At 41.4% G+C, this 20,619-nt stretch overlaps 1 protein-coding gene across 1 annotated transcript in view; it reads right to left on the bottom strand.

Moving 5' to 3' along the window:
• The window catches only part of cadpsa (Ca2+-dependent activator protein for secretion a), a 378,183-nt gene that overhangs the window by 205,536 nt on the left and 152,028 nt on the right, over positions 1–20,619 (bottom strand). Inside the window, exons 7-9 of the mRNA XM_039611943.1 lie at positions 10,991–11,102; positions 10,764–10,903; positions 4,961–5,027 (exon numbers count right to left, since the gene is read on the bottom strand). Coding sequence (XP_039467877.1) covers positions 4,961–5,027; positions 10,764–10,903; positions 10,991–11,102 — 319 coding nt within the window. The remainder of the gene's footprint in view (positions 1–4,960; positions 5,028–10,763; positions 10,904–10,990; positions 11,103–20,619) is intronic.

Genomic DNA, 20,619 nt, shown 5'->3' with positions numbered 1-20,619 from the left:
TATTTTGTAAATATAATAATAAATTCACTGAGTAATTGTGTAACTTTATTAGCAACGTCCTCCTGAAATGTGCCAACAACACTGAGAGTAACATCCTCCTCTCTGCCCCTTAATGCTCTCTGGTCACTATGGTAATGCGTAAATATTTCTTTCAAAATAAGACACAACTACAACATGGGAAAGACCCAGGGAAACCGAGTTAACGATAAAAACCCTAAAAAACATACATTTCACACCCGAGCCTCAACCCGGGGGTTGGGGACCGCTGGTTTAGATGAACCTCATGGACTATATTTCTATGGCCGAGCAACTGCATCCAAAGCGTTTGATGCAGTGTAAAGCACACCACCACTGAACACTAGAGAAGTGGAGACTTGTACTCTGGAATGAAAAATCATGGATCTCTGTCTGTCAGTCCATTGTCCAAGTCTGGGTTTGGTGGTTGGCAGGAAAGTTGAGAGGCAGATAAACTATTCTCCTAAAATCTAAATAAGCTGCAATAAACTATGTATATAGTTATGCAATTTAACATGCTACATCAGCTTTGTGTGCAGTAGACAACAGTGAGCTCGAAGATGTTTCACTTCTCATCTGAGAAGCTTCTTCAGTTCTAAAACCATGGTAGTGAGTCTCAGGAATTTAAACCCTAGTGGGGGTTGTCACTTACCCACATAGCAAAATTGGGCTAGATCTGGGCCATACCAAACAATGTGCTTACATATTGCCCACATACCGCAAAGAATGACGGCCCTTTGGTGGCCCAGATAAGGTTTGCCAGAGGTGGCCTACACATGGGCCAGCACAAGGCCAGTTGCAGACACACTGCTGGCCCTGTGCTGGCCCAGAACAGTCTCAGCTCTGGCCCCAGATGTCAGCCAAATGTTTACCTTAATCAAGCCATGTAGTAACATCATGTGCCGGAACATAATAGTGCAAAAGCAACATAACGAAACTTTTCAGACAGTGAATGGACTGATTCTAATATAGCACTTTTCTACTCCCCCGGGTTACACAAAGTGCTCTATACAACATGCCACATTCGCCCAATCACACACTTTCTCTAAACTGAGTGCTTCCTAACTACATACACACTCTTGACATGCAGGCTGAAAAAGCCAGGGATTGAACCGCTAACTTTCCGGTCAGTAGGGGACTTGCTCTACCTCCTGAGCTACAGGAGGTAGAGCAGCCACCCGGTGGTAAACATGAGTAAACCCTCACTAAGTTTTGGATAAAGTGTACACTCACAAACCTGTCAAACCTGCATTTGAAACATTGGCTACCATAGCAGTATAGTATTGCAACATGGCATTTGGGTCTTCTAACTAAAATAGGAAAATAGGAACATAAATAGTGCCATCTACGCCATCTGGTTGACATACACCCTGCCATGACACTAGTCAGTCAGAAGTGCCAGCTTGATGGCAGATCCAGGGAAGACCTGTTTTCTATGAGCCTGGGCCACATAAACCAAACCATAATCAGGCCAGATGTGACATGCCATCACATAAACAGTGCCATCTACGCCAGGCCTGGCCCATATTTAGATGACATTACCACTTACTATGCCAGAAGTCAGAGAGCAGTGCCGGCTTGACACCAGATCCAGGCCAGACCTGTCTGCTATGTGGGAAGGAGGGTGGGTTTTAAAGTCCCCCCAAATTTAAAGACCTGTTTTCACCAAGTGTATTAAATCTATAAGTCTAATAAAATCTAAACAAATTGAGCCCTATACTTGACAGTATTCAAAGTAAAACATACTGTGTATTGTGTGGGAAAAATGGATCATAACATAACATTTCAAACAAGGTGAAAACAGCTGCATGGAGCTTTGTCCGCAAAGTGCTAGGTGCCTGAGAACTCAGTGTAGACTGGACATGGATGACTGTATGAATACAGCTGGCAGACACCAGCAACCGTACTAGACTTCAGTCTGATAGCCTGTCTGCCAGTATTACAGGTACTGCGCTGCAGTGGTTTGTATCACATCTATCTAATAGACTCCAATTTGTACATGTAAATGGAGAGTCCTCTTCACACACTGAGGTTAATTATGGAGTTCCACAGGGTTCAGTGCTAGGACCAATTCTGTTTACATTATACATGCTTCCCTTAGGCAGCATCATCAGAAGACAGAGTATAAATTTTCACTGCTATGCAGATGACATGCAGCTCTATCTATCCATGAAGCCAGGTAACACACACCAATTAGTTAAACTGCAGGAATGTCTTAAAGACATAAAGACCTGGATGGCCGCTAACTTTCTGCTTCTTAATTCAGATCAAACTGAGGTTATTGTACTCGGCCCTGAAAATCTTAGAAATATGGTATCTAACCAGATTCTTACTCTGGATGGCATTACCTTGGCCTCCAGTAACACTGTGAGGAACCTTGGAGTCATTTTTGACCAGGACATGTCCTTCAACGCACATATTAAACAAATATGTAAGACTGCTTTCTTTCATTTGTGCAACATCTCTAAAGTTAGAAATATCCTGTCTCAGAGTGACGCTGAAAAACTAGTTCATGCATTTATTACTTCCAGGCTGGACTACTGTAATTCATTATTATCAGAAAGTCCTAAAAACTCCCTGAAAAGCCTTCAGCTAATCCAAAATGCTGCAGCAAGAGTCCTGACAGGGACTAGAAAGAGAGAGCAGATTTCTCCTGTATTGGCTTCCCTTCATTGGCTTCCTGTTAAATCCAGAATTCAAAATCCTGCTCCTCACATACAAGGTCTTAAATAATCAGGCCCCATCTTATCTTAATGACCTTGTAGTGCCATATCACCCTATTAGAGCACTTCTCACACTGCAGGCTTACTTGCTGTTCCTAGAGTATTTAAAAGTAGAATGGGAGGCAGAGCCTTCAGTTTTCAGGCCCCTCTTCTGTGGAACCAGCTTCCAGTTTGGATTCAGGAGACAGACACATAAAGCATATAGTTAGGGCTGGATCAGGTGACCCTAAATCCTCCATTAGTTATGCTGCAATAGGTGTAGACTGCTGGGGGATTCCCATGATGCACTGGGTGTTTCTTCTTCACTCACTATGTGTTAATAGACCTCTCTGCATTTAATCATATCTGTTATTAATCTCTGTCTCTCTTCCACAGCATGTCTTTATCCTGTCTTCCTTCTCTCACCCCAACCGGTCGCAGCAGATGGCCCCGCCCCTCCCTGAGCCTGGTTCTGCCTGAGGTTTCTTCCTGTTAAAAGGGAGTTTTTTCTTCCCGCTCTCGCCAAAGTGCTTGCTGCACTGTTGTTGTGATTCGGCGCTGTATAAATAAAACTGAATTCAAAAATTGAACTGAATTGTTTATAGTGGACTTTTTTGATAGTGGGATAAGGACAGACGATTTTAAAAAGGATGGTACGGTTGACTGGTTAAAGACTTTGGTCAAGAGCCCCAGCCAGCTGGTCCCGCCACAATATCAGTTTCTGAATGTTTGCTCAGCATTTGCCTGACTATACACTCCTCTGCTGTGAGTGTGTTGGAGTTGCAGACAGATAGATGTGATATGGGTCATCTTCAATGAGGCTTAATTCCTCTCCCTATATTGCGCCCCATAACTAGACCTGAGTGCAGTCCTTTATAATCTGTCATCCAGGTGTTCCAGTTGGAGTAGGCCCATTACAGTCTCTGAGCAGGGTTTGATGTATTTTGGAGCTCCATCGTCTAGTCTATGTTTTGATGTTCAAAAATGTCTCTCTCGCTCTCTCTCTTACACACACACACACACACATTCTATTGAATGTGAACTCGCTCTCGCTCCCCTGTTCTCTCTCCTACATACACACACACACACACACACACACACACACACACACACACACACACACACACACACAGTGCACATTCTATTGACCAATATTTGTCACTTGCTATCTATTTAGCTGGGAGCAAGTGAGAGGCTTCAAGTTGGCGGCACTCCGGCTTTTTTAGCTGCGAGTGTTAGGCCAGATAGTGTTCACTCGACTTTGTCAATCGCTTGTCAACTTGTACCTCTGAGACATATCCTCTCTAACACACAAGAGACAGGCATTCCCCCAAAGCCCCCACCCCTCCTGCCTGCTGCCCACCTCCCAATGTAGAGCGACCAGGAAATGGCCGCTACCTCCTCTTTCCCTCAAACATACACCCACCCCCCACCTCCTGACAAAAGCCTGCTTGGCCTCTCCATCAATTGTCTGACAGCCGAGGGAAGACAGCTTGGCTGCATCTCTCTTTCTTCTAGCACACACAACATGTGGCCTGTGAAAATATTATTGTCATAAAGCAAAGCTTATGTTGAAGGCTGCTCGTGCTCCTCTGTTGGGTGCCATCAGGTTGCTGAGCTCAGAATTATATATATATATATATATATATATATATATATATATATATATATATATATATATATATATATATATATATATATATATATATATATATATATATATATATATATATATATATATATATATATATATATATATATATATATATATATATATATATATATATATATACACACATATATACATATGTAATGTCTATTATTTATTTATTATTTATTGTTTGTAAATAATATTTATTTATTATTATTCATTATTTATTTATGCATTTTTTTTCTTGTTCTTTGGAATGAGTAGCTAAATATATTCAATTAATTTGACTGATTATCATTAGAGCTGACAAAGGAGCGGCATCTAAAAGCCAATATCCAAACAAACAGATTACACAATGCTCCACTTCATTTATCTTAAAAAACCCTGTATCAAAGATCAGTCTTGAAAGTCTTCACTGACCTATATACACAGGATTATTCAAGTCCCTTGAATTAAGGTTACCATTTCTGATGAGCCCCCAGTCACTGGCACCTTTGTTGTTTTTATTTGTGCTTGTTCTCTTTTTCATTTGATTTCTTCTTTGACTTATCTTGCCGGAGCCAAATAAACCCAGTGAACCCGCTGTGCTTACCTGGACTAGCACGAAGAATCTTTTCTTCCATCTTTTCCATACATTTTTGCCAATGGCCCAAAGGTACCTGTGGGTAAAAACACACCTAATTATTCCAAAAAAGACTTGCACAGATTTCTCAGTGTGACCATCTTTTTTGCTTCTTTCTTCAATGCCATTATTCACAGCTAAAATTTCCTGCACCAGCCTTAATCTGTATTAAGGACACATAGATCTTTATTCAAGAGCCTCTACTGACCTCTCCTGTCAAAATGTCTTTACTGCAGCCAGATACAGCATCCTTTACAGTGCTTAAGATGACAGATATTTGTCACAACAGAAAACAAATATAACTGATGGCACAAATAATGAAAATATTCCAGTTAATTGGATCTGTAAAACATGTCAGAGCCAGCATAAAACGTACTGGAGAACAGCAAATGGACTGAGGATTAAGGATGCAAGATTGAAATCTTGGATTTTTGTAAAATCAAAAAGGGAATCTCATCTTAAATAAAATGCAAATATGATGTGGCCCCAATATTTTCTAATTTAGCTCATTTAGCTGGACAAAGCTAAATAAGAATAACTCAAGTAAACAAATGAATTTCCATGGAGCAGATTAAACAATCATATTGAATCTTTAATATGAAAATAAATAAATATGAGTAGAAACATGTTAAATAAGAATTTGAGACCTGCACCTGGTCTTCACCCTCAGAGATATTTGCTCATTTATACAAGACCCACTCTAAGACGTAATGCTTTTACTGCTTATACCTGATTTTAGTGAAAATAAAGACATTTCTGGTTCTAGGTGAATCGTAGCTGCAAGAAACATTTTATTTTTTGTTTGTTTTTTAAGTATTTGGGGTGGGGGATTGTACTGAAAGAAGTGTGTCACTGGTAAAGGACTACCTTAATATTCACTCACTTGATTTTTTTTTTTGTTGTTGTTGTTGTTATAATGCATCCATGTAGACACTTTTCCCTCACATCCATTGCCAGTTTAGAAAGACCATTCAATCTAATATGTATGTCTTTTAAAGGAAGATGGAGGGAACATGTGGAGGCACAGGGCTAACATGTGAACTCGAATCAGTAAGGCTCCAGCAAATAATTAAAGTAGGAAGCTTCATGCTGTGAAGGGACAGTGCTAACCACTACACCATCCTTCCAGGTAAACACTGATCAGCTACAACTTCTCATGTTGACGCACCTGTTGCGACTTGGTGTTGGTGTTCTGATAAAGTATTTTATCACTTCGTCTTTTTAATGTTCTTTCTGTTGCGATGCACTACTACTGCTAGCTGATATTTTAAGCTTGATAAATTATAATTGTCCATAAAGCGACTTATTTCATATCGTAAAATCCTCAGTTAATGATAATTAATTAACCCAACATAACTCTACTGCAAACAAACCTGTTGTTGCAATAGCAAGCTAGACTGTTGTAGGCTGTGTGGTGTGGTGTGTGGTGTTTAGAAAACAAAGTGGGCTTCACAAATATTTGGAAACCTTTATGGAGGAACCTGGTGCAACAAGTAAAGATACCAGTGCCAACACTAGGGCAGTCTTGTGACAACACTCAGTCCTTTGAACAGGCGATCGATAGTTCAACAATCAATAGTTGAACGGTACACCCTGATGTAGCACTGACATACCTGCATTTTGTGTTGATTAGAGACAGTCTCTATTAAGTGAGTCATGAAAGTCACACAGAAAAGGAAAACACCCAGTTATTGGTGGCAAAAAGCCGCCAGCAAATGATTTTCCAGGCTGATTCCTTCAACCCCACGGCAGGGATATAACAAAAATCTGGAGTGAATAATGGCCCAATTCTATTAGCCGGGCATACAGGGGTATGTGTGCCAATAGTGTGTGTAATGCAGCTCATGAACCAACCAGCAATTCCAAGAGCACCTTTGTGCTTGTTACCATGCTGCTTTTCCAGGCCCAGAAACAGCAGCAGTGCCTGTACAAAAGAGAGACTTGGCTTGGACAATTTTGGGAGATGAAGTGCTTGTATCGCTCAATTCTTCTAAATGGCCTGTATTTGTGTAGCACTTTACTTAGTCCCTAAGGGCCCCAAAGCACTTTACACTACATTCAGTCATCCACCTATTCACACACACTGGTGATGGCAAGCTACATTGTAGCCACAGCTGCCCTGGGGCGCACTGACAGAGGCGAGGCTGCCGGACACTGGCGCCATCGGGCCCTCTGACCACCACCAGTAGGCAACTTGACCCACGATCGCCCCCATGATCTAGCTCAAATTTACTTACCAACTGGCAAGGGCCCTTTGGCAAGTCGGGGACATTGACCACAACATGGTGCCATCAGACAGGTGAGGAGGTATGTCACCTTGTGTGGTAAAGAAAGATAGGTCTATATGGTTCTGCATGGAGTAGCACCAGGTGAACGAGGTTTGATGCTTATTCAATGGCCTGGGTTGACAAGTTCTTGGACCAGTTAGGCACTGCTCATGTTTTCATAATGCTTTAACCTAGGGTTACTGGCAGATTTCTCCACAGTATAAGGGAAAGACAGCCTTCTCCCCTGAGGCACGGATTGTTTTTAACAGACAACCTCATGCCTTTGTAGTCACCATATTGTTGTTATCCCTTCTATAATCCTCAAAACCTCTGCAGATTTAATGAAAAAGCAAACATTCCTCATTTTCAACAATTACATAAAAATGTTGATCAAGTGCTTTTTATTTTGCATCATGTAAGAACTGATTTTACTGTAAATCTGGTACTTTTGAACCTGCTGTATTTCCCATAAAAGTAGCGATTGTGTCTGATAGTTATGCTAATGTTGCTATCACTACCCCCATTGCAGATATTCAAGGAGTTAAGAACTCACATAAAATGGCATACACAGGGCAGTCATCAGCCCCCCAAAATGCTGAAAATAAACATGATTTTCTTCAAAGCATCCATGACACCTGTTTCCACATCAGAATGCAAATAAATACAGAAGATAAATAATGAATATCCAGACAGACTGTAAGCTGGCCTGATCTTGGCTGCTTCTGTGCTTGTCCCAGATATTTATACTTTACATTCTGTATTTTAAAGGGTGGGCAACTGTCCTGTGTATCAGTGGTCTCCAACCCCCCGGCCACGGACCGAGTCATTTGGTACCAGGCCGCGAGAGTTGAGGCTCGGGATTGAAATGTACGTTTTTTAGGGTTTTTATCGTTAACTCGATTTCACTGAGTCTTTTCCCGTGTTGTAGTTGTGTGTCTTATTTTGAAAGAAATATTTATGTGTTACCATAGCGACCAAAGAGCATTAAGAAGCAGAGAGGAGGATGTTACTCTCAATGTTGTTGGCGCATTTCAGGAGAAAGCTGCTAATAAAGTTACACAATTACACAGTAAATTTGTGTTTGTTATTATATTTACAAAATACCACACACCACAATTCTCTTGGTCGTATCATTTTATTTTGTTGTATTTATCCGCAACAGCTTAAAGGCCAGTCCATGAAAATATTGTCTGACATTAAAACGGTCCTTGGCGCAAAAAAGATTGGGGAGCGCTGGTGTATATGGCATTCTATTGACTTTAACTCCCCAAATCTGTCCCAGCAGAGCTTGCTCATTCAAAACCAGTCACCAGTCTGCTACAGGAAAGTTTTTTGTTGTTTTACTTATTATATTTAGTTGTACTATTGAGAAATGTAGTAAATGGTGAACTGCCTGTTTGTTACGGAGCGCTTTACAACTCAGAAAAGTAGAAAAATTCCATATATTCTGCCAGAGAACTCAAAGCACTTTATACAGTTTGGTGGAGGTGTGGTCTGCAAAGGAGCTGTGGGTTCAGTGGGCAGTGCCAGAAGGCTGGCAGAGCAGCTGGGACTAATTGGTGTGATCAGTTTATTGCCTGTTTGTCTTTTTACTAACACACTTTTTGTACCACATTGAAATGTTTTTTTAAAAATGAAAAGTATATGAAACATTAAACAAAACTAAAAGACACAATTTGAATGAGTGGTTTTAATAGAGTAACTGCAACTAAAATAGTATAATTAAAGTACAAGATAAGACAGTAGTAACAGATAAATTTAAGTAGTGAGAAATTGTTGTCTTTAAGTTTTAGCTATTTTTTTAAATTAGACTCCAGGAGATAAACAATTTATGTGAATTAATGATTTTGGCTAAAGCCTTAATACAAAATAACAAATTCACTTTGGATAAAAACTTAAATGGTTTAAGGCTAACTAGTTTGGAAACATTCAAGGCATTTCAGCTTGAAAGTTTTTATTTCTAATGGGGGTCATAATAGTGTGTGATATTTCAGGTCCTGTATGGATCTGCACAGTCACATCCAGTGGTAGTAATAACCAGTAACCACAAGAGGGAAGCAAAAGCAAAGGATTATCTTTTGGACAAAGCACCCATAGCGGCTCATCGATTACTCAACCAAATATTAAGTGTATCACACTCTAAATTTACTCTACAAGGATTATTTAAAATTAACATTTTACGACCTGATTAAGATTAGAAATACAGTTATTTATGTATTCATATGGTGGTTATTTAAAAAATAATAATAAAATTGGATTGTAAAGACTTGGAAATAATGGAATAACCATCAATATTAGAGAAGTTACACTTCAGCATGTGACATAACGGACCCAAATGCTCACCTCTGGCATGTTTTAAAAATATAACAATAAATCAGTACATTAATTAACAATACATTTGTGTATCTCAGGTTATTAAACTTAGAACATTTTCTATTTACATTTTCTATTTAAATCCTTTTGGGTAATTTGATGTGTAGCAAAGCATCTTATTCAATAGGCTCTTAATACACTCAGCTTCAGGAGGACGCTGAGTGTATTTGAACACTGAGAACAAATGTTGTAATTTTGCCTGTGGGAATCAAACAAGAAAGATATAACAGAAGAGCAGACTTTCAGCTTTAATTTAAGGAGTTTAAAAAATATAGAAATTACAGGAAACAGCAGGAAGAATTCTGAAGAGTACAGGACGATACTTTGGTCAGATTCAGGCAAATGCTGCAAAACTTATTGGGTGGTGATGCACATTGGATGACAACGCAAAAGCACACTAGAAAAACATCCTGAAAGAAATTGGATATTATTCAGTGGGACGGTTAGTCATCTGATCACAACCCAATGAAGCGCACTTTTTAGTTACTGGAGACAAAACTGAAGGCAGAGAGACCCACAAACAAGCAGCCACTAAAGGTGGCTGCGGTAAACACCTGACAAAGGTGGGAAATATAGCATTTGCTGAAAGAAATCCCACCTTGTGTGAAGTAGCTCATGACTAACTGAAAAAAATACTCCAATAAACAATGTTTCCTGTGATTTGCAGTCAGAAGTGGCGGGTACATCTCTTAATGACGGCTGTACTCTATCTTTGCCTCCAGTACTATTGTAAGAAACTTTGGAGTTATTTTGAAAAGGATTTTGCCTTTAACTTGTACATTAAACAAATCTTGACTGCTTTCTTTATAGGCGCAATATTGTCAAAATTGGAAGCATCTTGTCTCAGAACCGACTTAGTCCATTTTATATTTCTATATACTCATTCTTTAGTATTTTATTGCTCTAAAATCTCCCTGTGAAAAGCTTACACTTTATCCAAAATACTGATAGAGACTAAAAGGAAAGATCACATTTCTTCTATAATAGCTTTTCCAGAAAAGGTCTGCTGAATTTATTAAAATGTACACAGTAAAACAGTAACTATTTTAAAGCTGCTACAGTTTTACACTGAACCATGATAATACAAGTAACTTTATATTGCCACAAGAATGTTTAGTCTCACAGTAACTTACCCACAATGCTTCATGTTCTGTGGTTTGTCCATGCGAATGGCTAGTTTGATCTTGAGGTCACTGTCTGGGCAGCCTTTACACACCGTCATCTTATGGAGTTCAGACTGCTTAGGACTGTTGGGAGTCGGGTGGAGAACAACCTGGGAGTGTTCCCACCATTAATGTATATGTTGTATACAAGTTATACAAATGCAAAGTGACCAAAATGAAGCAAAAGGATTTCTTACCCTCCCCAGCTCCTTATCTTCTAGAGCTAACACTCCTGTGCTCTCAGTAAACAGCTTCACCTTCACAGCAGGCAGTGGCTGAGTGGTGGTGAAGTCGCCCTGGGTACCCCAACTACACACCAACACAAATATAGACACAACCAGATATAAACAAAGAAAGACTGTTAAACATTATTATGACTCCTGAACCTAAACTGGACCTGGACCAGAGTCAATCAATAATAAAGGTAGATTCATTACTGATTCAATTTCAATTCAATTTTATTCATATAGCGCCAAATCACAACAACAGTCGCCTCAAGGCGCTTTATATTGCACAGTAGATCGTACAATAATAGATACAGAGAAAAACCCAACAATCATATGACCCCCTATGAGCAAGCACTTTGGCGACAGTGGGAAGGAAAAACTCCCTTTTAACAGGAAGAAACCTCCGGCAGAACCAGGCTCAGGGAGGGGCGGGGCCATCTGCTGCGACCGGTTGGGGTGAGAGAACCGATCCCAGCAGATGGCCTGATCAATACACAGTAAGTTCTAGGAAATTTTCCAGTAACTATAAGTGACTGGTTAGACCACTATTTTATGTCATAATGTGTAAGTTCCCGATTTTGGCACCTGCTTTCATTGTGTTTGTTTCGTCTTCCTTTCACTCCTCAACCGGTCACGGGGGATGGCCAACCCTCCCTGAGCCTGGTTCTGCTGGAGGTTTCTTTCTCTTAAACGTTTTTCCTTCCTACTCTCGCCAAAGCGCTTGCTAATAGTGGGTCAGATGGTTGTTGGGGTTTTCTCTGTTTTCTTTGTATTATTGTAGCACCTTTAACTTGCAATATAAAGCATCTTGAGGCAAATGTAGTTGTGATTTTGTGCTGTATACATAAAATTGAATTGAATTATAATTCTTAAGTTGTTTAAACTGCTGCTCATCACAAACAAGCACAAGGAGAAATTTTGGACTTTTAACTGTAAATAAATTTTACAGTTTTTACAGCCTACTGATAAAAACCTCCCTTATGTCAATTCATTCTACACAAAGTAGTTAAGAAATTAACAATTAACCTGTTGAACCCCAAGGCCCTTACTACCAGGGGCGAGAGGGAGAATAGCCAGTTCAACGCCAATTACTGTCAGATCTGTTATTTAAATATAGACATGTGGTATCCACAGTAATGTCAGAATCTGAGCTAAAAGCACACAAAACTATTTCAACAACCACCAAACAGCTAAAACAGCAAACGATCAAAGTAAAAAATTCCGTAGAAAGATGTAATCACAAAGCGCAGATTCCTCCGTTCCTGAAAGCAGATATCTCACAGATTCCAAAACTGCAGATTTTGTCACTCTCAGACCAAAATTTACTGATCAAGCAGCAAAAGAAGACTAAAACTGCACTTCATGTTTGAAAAACATTGTAATGATTTCCTCTTACTTTGGCTGTTTGCTTCCATCAGAATAAAATCGCACTGCCTGCACAGCTCTATCTCTCAGTGTGCTTTAAGACAAGTTTCCCATCAAAAATCTCAACATTCTGCTTTATTCATTTGCTTATTGCACACCAGTCTGCTGTTGTGTACAGTGTTGTCGGTTGCTGCCCCCCCCCAAAAGAAACAAATTACATCTGACAAAAAGTCTCATTTCTCCGATTCAGTACCAAAGAAATACCAACTTTAACAAATTATGCCAAATTACAAAACACTTAGCTCTGTCTCTAATAAAACCTCTGTAACTAATTTTTTTTTTACAACTACAATAAAAAAAACCCATAAAAACAACAACTTCAAAAAACTGGACAGTCTGGGCAATGAGCTATCAGAACTTTTTCTGTAACTTTAAAGATTTATCGTTTACATTTTAAGTCCAAAGAGTCATGCTGACAGATTTATTTCTGTGACACTGCAGTTTTTTCTTTAACATGTAGAAAAACAGTTAAATATGGAACTTCTTTACACTAACAGAAAGGGGAGTTTCAATGGTCAAGTCCACATAAGATCAAAGTGGGCTGTATGAGGTTTGCCATGTAAAAAGAGTTTGACACCTCTGCTCTAAGGGGATGGGGTTATAACAGGAGGAGAGAAGCTGAGGAGAGGAGTGTAAGACTGGAACTCTGCTTCCCAATCCCAACTCCGAATAGTCACATTTGGAGGATGTAATAAATGGCTTGATTTCTAGAAATGAGACCTGCTCCATCCAAAGAGCGATGGATGCAGTCTCCCCTAACAAGACCAGATTTTCCCCAGAAAGTTTCCCAATAAAGCTAAATAAAGCCCATATTATTTACTGGACACCGCTCATGTCATGTTAACCCTTGTATGGTGTTCGTATTTTTGTTACTCAGCCAGTGTTCATGGGTCTGGTGGACCCGCTAGAGTTTTGGCTTTCCAATCAACACTATCAAACAATTTCATGTTAAATTACTCAACAGATGTTTACTTTATCCCAATTACGAGCCATGTGAACAGCAAACATGGTTAATTTTTTCCTTTTACCTTTGTTCGATCGCATTTATGAATTAATGTGCTTCTCGTTTTTTGTCAATAAAATGTTATAAAAAAAATAAAATCAGTTCTAATCAAGTGTACATATCCTTATACCATATTTTGCAGGTTTTGATGGTATATACTGCCTAAAGGGGCAACGGCCTCTAAATGGCATGGGTCTCACAGACCCGAACACCATACAAGGGTTAAACATGTCACTCCTGGTGTGACTGGGGAGTGAGCCAGCAAAAACTACAGAGTCTGACACTGTTTTGGCAAAATTACTTACCAATCTTTCCTTTTTGATAAAGCATATGGTTAGGGTTGGATCAGATGACCCTTAGTCCTCCTTATTCGTGCTGCAATATGTGTAGGCTGCTGGGGGATTCCCATGATGCACAGTGTTTCTTCTTCCCTCATCTTTTCACCCACTATGTGTTTATACACCTCTCTGCATTAGTTATTATTAATCTCTGTCTCTCTTCCATAGCATGTCCTTGTCCTGTCTTCATCCGTCCACCCCCAAATGGTCATGGCAGCTGGCCATCCTTCCTTGAGCCTGCTTCTGCTAAAGGTTTCTTCCGGTTAAAAGGGAGTTTTTTCCTTCCCACTGTTGCCAAAGCAGTTACAATTGTTGGGTTCATATGGTCCAATGTCATATCACTGTTGGGCTTTTCTCTGTTTTCTTTGTAATGTTATAGGGTCTTTACCTTACAATAAAAAGCAGCTTAAGGCAACTTTTTTTTTTTTTTGTTCTGTTCTGCTGATTTCACTACCCTAAGCCATTGTCATTGCCATTGCTATTGCCATCTTCAACCAAGCTCTGCACTGCCTACTGGGTAATACTCATGGGATTAGAGACTAGATTATTTAAACTAATGACTGTAGAAAAGATGAATGACCTGACTGCATTTCCGCCCATTGTACAATAATGAAGCCAAAATTTCCCACTTCTTGGAGCTGCCATGTTGCACTTTTGGAGCCAGTGACTTATGGTGGAGTGTCGCTGGAATTGACTGCGAACACGCCCCTCTACACTTTTTATGTAGCCCAGCTGCTGCCGTTTATCTGCTGATGGGTTTACCGCAACTAATGACTCATTATATTAAGGTAAATACAACCATGTCACTGTTATGAAAAAGAATATGTTACTATATTACTCTCATAGTGTATATGTTTGAATGACTCAGCACTCCTTAGTTTTTGTTATTGTCCAGGTTCGTCAGTGAACACACTGAAGTGCTATACTCTCCACAATCACCAGGGTGGCGTCTGTTCCTGTGGTGCACCTGACCTCCGCCCACGCACACACACCTGCGGCTCATCAGCAGCTGATGAAGTTCAGTGGGATTTAAGGCCTTGTTGGAGTGCTGTTCCTCGCTGCATTCCTCGAGCATTATACTCACCTGTGTTAGTTAGCCGGGCTCTTTCATTCAGTTATCCATTTTTAGACAGAGATGACATTAGCTGCACACTCCACAGAGGCCCAGAGTTACTGTTAATATAAGAAATGTCTAGAAATGTAATTTTGTCCTTTGAGATTCTAACATAAGTCTGAGGATAATATAAAACTGAAAATTTGAACAGTTTTAGACTTATTACATTCACAGAGCACTCTACAGCCTGCTAACATGGAAACTTAAAATAAAAACAGCAGCAGATGTTTTCATAGAAGTATAACTTGTTCTTTTCTTTTAATAATAGAGTCCACATAATTATAAACAGCTACATTCACCCTGGGGGAAAACTAGTGAGGGAGACCATCAGGACCAAGCTGGGTTTCCTGGATCCAGAGATTTGGAGAAAATGTCTCGTTTTCTTCTTCTCTCACTGAGAGAGGCATCATTTCAGAAACACTAGGAAGACTGAAGCTTATCGCAGGGATCAAGCAGGACTCATAGTCTTCATCACCAGCTCCCTTACAGGGAAATCGTCAGACCTCCACCGTAGGCCCCCCTCAGAAGATGGATAAACCCAGCATTTCATGAACACTGTGATAGAGACGCTTGCTATGTGTAATGTCCCACCACGGTCTGGGACCGCGTACTCCACTGGACCCACACAGCAAAATTCGCCTGTCACCCTGGCATCCATTGTACTACAGCCTTCCTGGAATGGGTATTCTGGTGGCCCACCCTCTCTCGGGGCGCTACAGAAAATATAACCGCCTGTCCTACCTACTCACATAATCCTCAGAAGCTCGAGACTTTTACATAAAGATATATTCAGTGCAAGTAAAGTAGAAGTACAGTAACGGGAGTTAGTTACTGGTGACTGAGCAGCCCGGTGCTTCTCTCTTGATTTCTTTAGTCAGGGTAAATTAATTCACCTGCACGGATTAGAAAAACTAACTTTACAAAACGCGTTTCCCTGATAGCCAAGTGCTCGTCTTAGCTAGCTAGCTAAGGACATTAGTTGCAGATTAGGTTACAAACACATTTAACTTACCAAAAAAGTGGGGCCTTGGGTCCTTCTGTCGGGTAGTCACCTCAGGCTGTCAGTTTGAAACTGTCGATAGTGGTTTTGGGACGTAAACGCTGGACCCCCTCTTAGCGTACCTGCTCTGTCTGCCATTCCCGAACAGAGATACGCAAGTTTCTCCGTGACTGCAGCTGCCAGTCAAAGCTGTTATGATGACATTGCACCCCAATTTAACACCACTGTGGCAGTAATTAGAATCACACCTATGAGAAAGGAGACCCCTTGAACCCAAATCAGCGTGATGAGAACTACTGATAATGAAAGAAAGCATCTTTGGAAAAAAAACTTATCAGAGGAAATTTTTTTTTATTATAGTCTGACCCATTCCCATCCGCTAACATGGAGGAGGCGAGGTATACGACGCCGATACTGCACCCAGACACCAGGGAGCAATAGAGACTTTTTGGCTTCATTTTTGGGGTGCTATTAGGTCGTCCATGTTTTCTACCGTCACTGATTTGAACATAGAGCCAATCCAGACTTCCTGTGTTAAAGTGCTGGTTCCACAGATCAACAGATGAGTGCTCGAGTAGAGTAGGCACTATATAAGAACCAGCAAATTTACCAAATTTACCAATGGATGCTTAGTGAATACTTCAGGCCTCAAAAACCAAAGATAGAAGAGGAGCAAGAATAGAAACCATCATCCACCAATGGCAGATAGAAGAAGTGTCTTACTCAAAAAATCCTACCAATATATAAAGCTGGAATGAAACACCAATCAGAGGAAATAATCATGGCAGCATAGGAACAATCTCTAAGCACAAGATCGATAAAGGCTGGGGTCTACTATGCCAAAGGTGTTCCTGAAACAATTAGCACATAACAGCAGGGTGCAAGATTCTAGCAGGCAGGACATACATGGAACACTGTAATCAAAAAGCCAGCATAGCATACAGTAACATCCGTGCTGAGTTTGGCCTTGAAGTCCTAAGGACAAGCTAAGATCCTGAGGGACTTCCAGATACAGACAGATAAACTGGTGATGGGTAGGCAGCCGGACATAGTAGTGGTGAACAAGCAGAGGAAAAAGGCCGTAGTGACAGATGTAGCAATACAGAGTGATAGCAACATCAGGTAGTAGGAACATGAGAAGCCTGAGGAATACCAAGGTTTGAGAGAGGAGCAAGAGAAGATGTGGAAGGTGAAGACAATGATGGTTATCCTATCCTCGCCAACCTTCATTGGCTCCCCGTCAAATACCGTATCGTTTTTAAAATCCTTTTATACACTTTTAAAATTTTAAATAACCTGGCACCCAGCTACTTAATTGACCTCCTTGACCTATACATCCCCACGAGAGCACTCAGATCCTCTAACCAGGGGCTCTTAATGCAACCAGTGTCTCGATGGAAGAGTAGGGGGGATCGAGCTTTGCTTTTGCCGCATCAAAACTCTGGAACAGCTTGCCGATTAATGTCCGTGCATCGGAATCCATCCAATCCTTTAAATCACGTTTAAAAACCCGCCTGTTTAAGCTTGCCTTCCAAACAACTTAGTTTTTATATTTTCCCCGGTTCATGCTTGTTGCCGCGTCACCATCTTATAACTGTATTTTCTTTTGCTGATAATTGTATTTTCCTGCTCCTTTACTGCTGTAACCCCGCAAATGCGGCTGGCCTGTGAAGCACTTTGATGTACCTGGGTCTTTTAAATGTGCTATAGAAATAAAATTGAAACTGGTGAATTTAACAATCATATGATGTAATAAAGAAATTTGCAGACTTGCACAGAGATGGTAAAATTATGATGACTGATAACGGAGACGAAGACAACAGACGATGAGGACAGGGTGGAACAGGGGTTTAAATAATAATAATGGACTGCATTTATATAGCGCTTTTCAATTCCACTATTCATTCACACACTGGTGGAGGAAAGCTACAGTTGTAGCCACAGCTGCCCTGGGGCAGACTGACAGAAGCAAGGCTGCCATATCGCACCATCGGCCCCTCTGGCCATCACCAGTAGGTGAAGTGTCTTGCCCAAGGACACAACGACCAAGACAGACAGAGCTGGGGATCGAACCGGCAACCTTCCAGTTACAAGATGAGCTTCCCAACCCCCTGAACCGGTCACCTTAAATGCACCAAGGAGACAGTAAGAGAGAACTTGGGACAACTGGAGACATTTAAGGATGCAGGGACTGACAGAGACAGGGAAGAAGTCTCATCGTTACAAGTAAAGTTTATCTTGCCTGGCTGGGCAGCTCTCTGGTTGCTCAGCACCCCCAAAGCTCTGATCCTAGAATCCCCCCTGCTGACACAAAACAAAACAACGACTACACAACAGAACAACTACACAAGACAACACAACACACTAACTATACACTCCACGCTAAACATCACAAATCTCCCACATCTAAAAACTCGCTCTCGCTCTCTCTCCCTCACTCGCTCGCTCTGTCTCACTGTCATTATCGTCACTCCTAAAACTTTCTCCTCTTCCTAAACAACCAAATCATAACTCGGGATTTACTGGCCTGTAATTAAAATTTAAAAACTTTGAAGTCCGAACTTTCAATGTGGGCTGAAATAGAGACTCAGCGTGGCTGCACCTTGTTGCTATGTCATCTTAAATCAGCAGTGTTGGGGAGTAACGGAATACATGTACCGCCGTTACGTATTCAGAATACAAAATATGAGTAACTGTATTCCGTTACAGTTACCGTTTAAAAAGGTGGTATTCAGAATACAGTTACTTTGTTGAAATAAATGGATTACACGGCGGTACTTCCCTGTTTCATATTGTCGCGGGTCAGGACTGTTTGGGTTTGTTTGACAGCTACGTAATGTTGTTCCAGGCGGCAGCGTTACGGTTGCCATGGTTACAGGGTGACGCGCTCTCTCTGCGTGTTTCCTGGGTGAGAGAGCGCTTTTTGTTGTTGTTGTTGTGCTAAGCTAAAGGCAGAATGCTACAGGCATGGCCCTAAAGCATGTAGCCTGATGGGCAGTGTAGTCCGTGCTGCAGGAGAATGGACTGCCATACACGTTATGTGTCTGTGAGCGAGGGAGGGAGAGAAAGGAAAAGTCCGAGCTGTCACGGAGCAAAAACGGGAGCTGGAAGCATGTAAATATAACAATAACCACTGCAGCCAAGAAGAGTGCCTGACGAGCCCAGCTGTAAGTAAGCTATTAAGACTCAACTGTACACTGTGTTCGTGTTTTCCTCCGGAAAAAATAAGTTCCGTTGGAGAAACCTTTCAACGCCTCTCTCTGTCTCTGGCAAGCAAAGTTGACCCAGACAACAAAGTAAAGCTATTTTTCGGCTACCAGCCCGACAGGGAACCGGACGTATTAGCCAGAGGTCCCTTTACTACGTTTCGGAGCCGCGGACCTTCAGTATCAGTAATAAATCACAGCAATAGTACATTCATGTAGTTGTAAACAGCATGATAATATATTAAGTATTCCAAAGTATTCAGAATACGTTACTCTCATTGAGTAACGTAACGGAATACGTTACAGAATACATTTTGGGGCATGTATTCAGTATTCTGTAATGGAATACATTTTAAAAGTAACCTTCCCAACACTGTAAATCAGTCATGTGATTTGGAGGTGCAGCGTGTCCGTGGACCACACAGGGTTAATAACACTCACCTCCATTCCATTTCCAGATTGTAATAACCAACTACCTGTGTGAAATATGAAATTCCCATGGTGTTGTTCAAAATGTGCTCTGGCACAATCATAAGCATCGGTTTCTACTGAAAACAAGAAAAAAGCCAGTCCGTGCTATGGGCTGAACCATTTGTTAATGGTGGAGGGGGGGGACACTATGCAATATGTTCAGTTTTAGCATTTTTATTTACTGTTAACTGTAAGTACGCTCAAAGTGTTAATACTATCTTATTTTGATAAACAACACTATCATCTACAAAACTAGGGTGGCACTCGGGGTGGCAAGAAATCATTTTAGGGTGGCACTTGCCACCCCATGCCTTCTAGATCCGCTCCTGGACCTGGCCCTCCTGGAAATCCTACATGAAGACTTTCAGGTGCTGCATTCTGTCATGGGCCTGAGTCTGAGTACCCAGGACTCATGGGTTTTTGTTGGAGTTACCTCAGGCTAGCGATCATTGTGGGTCGTCCTGCCTGTGGGTCTGTGTTAGGCATGCTCTGCTCTTACGTGTTTTGTTTCGGCTCATTTCCTGTTTCCCTGCTTGCAGGTATAGGTGTGTGTGTGTGTGTGTGTGTGTGTGTGTGTGTCCGGAAGGCCGGTTTACTGGCACCATCAGGCCAAGAGGCGTTCCCACCCTGAAGCCAGCCACACCTGTAGCTCATCAGCCGTCACCAGCTGTAGCTGATTTCCACATCACTCTCTACTCCACCATCTGCAGCTGCCACACAACTCACTACTCCATTGTCTGTAGCTGCTAAACCATCGCCTGGATCTCCTCTGCCCGAATCTGAGGTCTGCACGCTGGAGGGACCCGCTCTGCCCGAGTCGGAGGTCTGCACGCCAGAAGGAGCTGCACTGCTCGCACTAGGGGTCTGCGAGCCGCCCACCTCTGCCACGCTTGCACCTGAGGACGTAACACTACCTGGTCCTGCTTCATCTGGCCCTGTGAGCCAGCCGTCTGCCAAACTGCCCATGAGTCTTCTACCACATCCACGTCCAGCACGCCCTGCACGTCCACGTGCCGGGTCACCTTCCATGCCATGTCGCCAC

Source organism: Oreochromis aureus, linkage group 5 (assembly GCF_013358895.1).
Source record: "Oreochromis aureus strain Israel breed Guangdong linkage group 5, ZZ_aureus, whole genome shotgun sequence".
Lineage (NCBI taxonomy): Eukaryota > Metazoa > Chordata > Actinopteri > Cichliformes > Cichlidae > Oreochromis > Oreochromis aureus.
The sequence above is the reverse complement of the archived record's forward strand: the minus strand, read 5'-3'. Positions and strand labels throughout refer to the sequence as shown.